Genomic DNA, 4,544 nt, shown 5'->3' with positions numbered 1-4,544 from the left:
AGCATCACATCGAGTGTGGGGTTGGGCCTGGTGCCAGGAGCACTCACAAGAACAGAGACACTTTCTCCTCCCGATGACTCTCCAAAGATGGTCACAGAGCCTGGGTTCCCTCCAAAGCTGGCAATGTTGTCCTGGACCCAGTGCAGGGCAGCCAGCTGGTCCAGGTGACCCCAGTTCCCCCGGCTGTGTTCATCCCCTGTGCTGTGAGGAAGAGAACAGGTTGAGGGTGGGGAGCAGAGATGTCATGGCAGGACCTTCAGGACTAGAGATGGGGCTGGGGGCTCTCAGGGAGCCTTTAAGAATAAGACTGGGCTTCAGCATCTCTGAGACCCTGCTTTTATTCCTACAACATTGTGGTGATGTATAGTTCTACATTCACTCAACTGGCAACGATTTACTGAGCCTCTACTGTATGCCTGACACTATCGTATGAACTAGAGCACATCTGAGAGCAAAACAGGCAACACCTGTGACGACACAGAGCTCCCACTACAGATCACAAGCAGATAAACAGATGTACAGAGAGAATATAATGATGTCAGGTAGTCAAAGTGCATTGAGGTAAATACAATGGAATAAGGAAAAAAAACAGGGGTGGGACAGGGGATGCCATTTCAGATCGCAATCACGGAAGGCTTTTTGGAGGCAGTGGCATTTGAGGTTTTGGAGACAAAGACCTTCATAAAACAAGCACAACAAGTACATAAGTCTTGCAAATATCCAAAGAAAGAAATTTCAGACAGAAGAAAAAGCAAGTGCAAAGGCCCTGGGGCCCAGTGAAAGAAAGTGTGAGTCAGGAGGTACAGCTAGAGAGGGCCCTGGGGCCTGGCCAGAACTTTGGCTGTCATCGTAAGGAACATGGGAAGCCACTGCAGAGTTTTGCGCAGAGGCATTGCATGACTCAACGCACATGTTAAGTGATCACTCTCAGTACTGTGCGACTCAGCCTCAGTATAAAAGTGGCAGGAATCTGAAAGTGAGTGTTAGGATCATAATCAAGGTGAGAGACAGAGAGCTTTGGCTGGGGTAGGAGCGAGCCAGGGAAGATTGCAAAGTAGTGGATTCTGAAGGTGGAGTCAAGAGGGTTGTAAGAAAAGAGAGAGTCCAGGCTGCCCATGAGGCCTTCTCCTGAGCCCCTGGGAGGATACAGCAGCAGCTGAGTGGAGGCATGGTGGGAGGAGGAGGGGATCTCTGTTGGGGAGGGGCAGTGGGAGTCAAGGATTCAGCTTGTCCTTGGGAAGAGTGGGGGGCCCTTTAGACAGTCAAGGGCAGGGAGAAGGCAGTGAGTGACGCCTGCGGGATTCAAAGGTGAAGTGGGCTGGAAACAGGGGCTCTGGGCTGCTCCCTGGGATCACTGGGACTTAGTAGGGAGGGAGAGGGAGACAAGAGAGGCCTGTGGACAGGGGGAGTTGGGGACTAGGAAAGGCTGGGAAGAAGCATGTCACAGAGGCTGAGGGGCCATCTGCTGCTGCTAGGAGGTCCTGTGAGGTTGGGTGGAGAGCAGGGGGAGGTCATGGGTGACCACGAGGAGACCAGCCAAGTGGCATGGTCAGGAAGAAAGCTGGCTTGCATGGGTGGAGGAGATACACGGAGGAGAGGAAGTGGAGAGAGATCATGAAGCAGCTTTACTGTAATGGGGAGCAGAGACACAGGCTGTGGCTGAAAGGGATGAAGATGATACTGCCAAGACTGGCCTGGGATGTCTTGCTGACGGTAGACCAGAATCCATCCTCCATCTCCCTAGGCCTTCTCATCAGTGAGTGGAATCCCTCCCACAGCCCTCCTATCACTCACTTGGGATTAGGGTGCTGGGATGTTAACCCTTAGTAAAGGTTCATAGTAATTGCACCTTGAAGGAGATCTGACTCCTGTCCCCATGGAGACCTGATGGGGAAGACTCCATCCTTGCTTCCTGCACTTGCCAGATTTCAAGCAGAAAATGGGGTGAGGTGGCCGTAATAGTCCTCCAGGAAGGGATCAGATGCTCCCACACCCCACCATTTGCAGCCCCCATTTCTTTACCCACAACATGCTCTGAGCTCCCTCTGTGACTCTGCCCCGTCCCTCCTTTCCATGAGAAGTCAGATGTGTCAACCTTCAAGGGCTGTGTTGCCTGCTAAGTGTCATGACAGAGAAATTCAATGTGCTGGAGAAACATAGGTGAAGAAGAGACGAGTCTTTCAGTGGAGGTAACTGAGGGTTGGGTCTTGCAGGATGAAGAGGAGTTCTTCAGGTAGAGTTAGCACTCCAGGCCAAGGAGCAGCACATGCAAAAGCTCAGAGGCAAGCAGACGAGTGTGGCTGGGGAGTGAGAGGGTAGGTAGTATCCAATTGTGATGAGGCTTGGATGCCTTACTGTGGAACCTAGCTAAGGTCCCCTGAGGTCTGGCGTGACCAGAGCTGTGACCCAGCGTCCTTGTGTTGGGGGCCAAAGTGCAGTGAGGAGAGTCTCATTTCTTACCTGAAGAATCCCCAGATGCCCAGGCGGTATTGAATGGTCACCACCACAACGTTTTCATGGGCAGCAAGGGCCAGCCCATCATAGGTTGATGCCGCACCCATCCTTAGCCCCCCTCCGTGGATCCACACCATCACCTGGGCAGGAGGCAAGTAACACACCAGTTACAGGACGCAGAGCCAGGGAGGTGTCTTGTTTGGTGACCTACCTATTGGTCACAACTGAAGGAGGATGTTATCCAAAGTTCACCAGCGCCCAGCAAGGTTGCCAAAGGTAGTCTCTCTTCTCCATAATTCTCCCAATTGGGGCCCAAGCCACCACCCCACTGTACACACTCCAACTACCCGGCCTCCAGTGCCTTTCTATCCAGCCTCCAGTGCCTCCTCCTCCCAAGGCTCTTTATGCTGAGAACATCATCATGGGTATAGCAAAGGCTAAGGATGTTGTGTTCTCCCCCTCACTCCCATCACCCTCAAGCCTGGACTGTTCATGCAGCTCAGCGTACCCTTGGGGAGCCCTTGTATCTCAGCTTCATCTCAGTTAACTCACTCCTGGTGAATTAAACTTATCTGTGCATGAATGATTGTCTCGGGAAGCACACATGCCTGTGGTGGTGTCTCTTCCTCAAATGCCTCCTCTATGCCTCTGCATTCCCAAATCCTATCCATCCCTTAAGAGCCCAGACTAAGACCCACCCACTACAGGATGCCTTCAATCTACGGACTAACACTGTCTGAGAACTTACTATGTGCCAGGGACTCTGCTAATACCCAAGGATGAGAGTGGATACAATTCCTCATGCATGGTTCTTGCATTTTAAAAGTCCACATGTAGCAGGGAAGAAGTGAAAGAGTTAAAATAATAATATTGTAATAATAATACTAATAAAATATAAATTAACTGATAACATAAACTATGTCCCAAGTGCTGTTCTAAGCACAGTAAAATAAACTATCCATTGGGTAGATACTAATACTGTCCCATTCTCCAGGTGGAAAATGGAGGCACTTAAACTGCCCAAGGTCCTACAACTTAAAAGTGGTAGCAGCAGGACTTTAACCCAGGCTGTCTGGCTCCAGAGTCCACACGTTGAGCTGCCCAGCATACTGCAGGCACCGGTCACAGTGCAGAGTCCACTGTTAGGGTAGTGGTATGAGCCTGCCTCTGCCTATTTAGCCAGGGACTGAGATCAAGCTTAGTGGTTACCCTTGACTGATCATATGTGATAACTCTCATTTTGAGGAAACAGAGGCTCAGAAAAGTTAAGAAATGTCCAGCTAGTCAAAGGAAGAACCAGGATTTAAACCTAGACCTTGTAGTTCTAGAACCTGTGGCCATTCCTGGAGGTTCTCCTGCCTCCAGGTTCCCAGAGACCCTGTTTCTCCCACACCTCTAATCCCTGCCTGCCTCCTGGGGAGGGACTGAATGTGCATTCCTCTTTGTGTGAAGGCTGAGCCCGCAGGCTGGCCTGCAATAACATGCTGAAGAGAGGATATGTCTCTACAGCCCAGATGGCAAGATCCTTGAAGGCAGGGGCTGTGTGGAGTGGGTTCATGATCTTCTTTTTCCTGAAGCCCCAGGTCTAACTGTGTATATGGGGCACTGAGTACACAATAGAAGAATGAATGAATGAATGAATGAATGAGTAAAGCTTTCTCCCACTTCCCGAGTCTACAAAGCATATGAAGAGCCAACTTCTAGTCCCACATTTGCAAACCTGCTCTCCCACTCCTGGGCACCATGCCACGGTGCCCTTGGGAGACTGGTTGGACACAACACCCCTTCATTTTACACCCTGGAGTGGCCTCCTTTGCCAGAAAATCCTACCCACCCTGCAACCTGCAGCTGTCAGCCTGCCCCACCTCCTGCCCTTCATTTATTTGGGAAATGCTGACTCACAGGGTCATCAGCCTTTGCCAAGACAATTAGGGAGGGAAAATAGGTACAGAAAAATCCAGATATTTGGCCAAAGGCAAAAGGAAGTGCTTCTGGGTTTGTCCCACGTTTTCCCTTTAAAGTCAGTACCCGGACAGTGAAAGTTACCCCAGATGAATATTGGTGTGCTGGAGAAAGGCCACATACAAGCT

The 4,544-nt window shown here is 50.7% G+C and overlaps 1 protein-coding gene across 1 annotated transcript in view; it reads right to left on the bottom strand.

Moving 5' to 3' along the window:
* Positions 1-4,544, bottom strand: part of LOC105533465 (liver carboxylesterase 1-like) — a 46,822-nt gene that overhangs the window by 33,839 nt on the left and 8,439 nt on the right. Inside the window, exons 3-4 of the mRNA XM_011971933.1 lie at positions 2,461-2,594; positions 48-201 (exon numbers count right to left, since the gene is read on the bottom strand). Of these exons, the coding sequence (XP_011827323.1) occupies positions 48-201; positions 2,461-2,594 (288 nt within the window). The remainder of the gene's footprint in view (positions 1-47; positions 202-2,460; positions 2,595-4,544) is intronic.

The sequence above is a fragment of the Mandrillus leucophaeus genome, unplaced genomic scaffold (assembly GCF_000951045.1).
Source record: "Mandrillus leucophaeus isolate KB7577 unplaced genomic scaffold, Mleu.le_1.0 Scaffold125, whole genome shotgun sequence".
In the NCBI taxonomy this organism is placed as follows: Eukaryota; Metazoa; Chordata; class Mammalia; order Primates; family Cercopithecidae; genus Mandrillus; species Mandrillus leucophaeus.
This window is presented reverse-complemented; position numbering and strand designations above follow the sequence as displayed.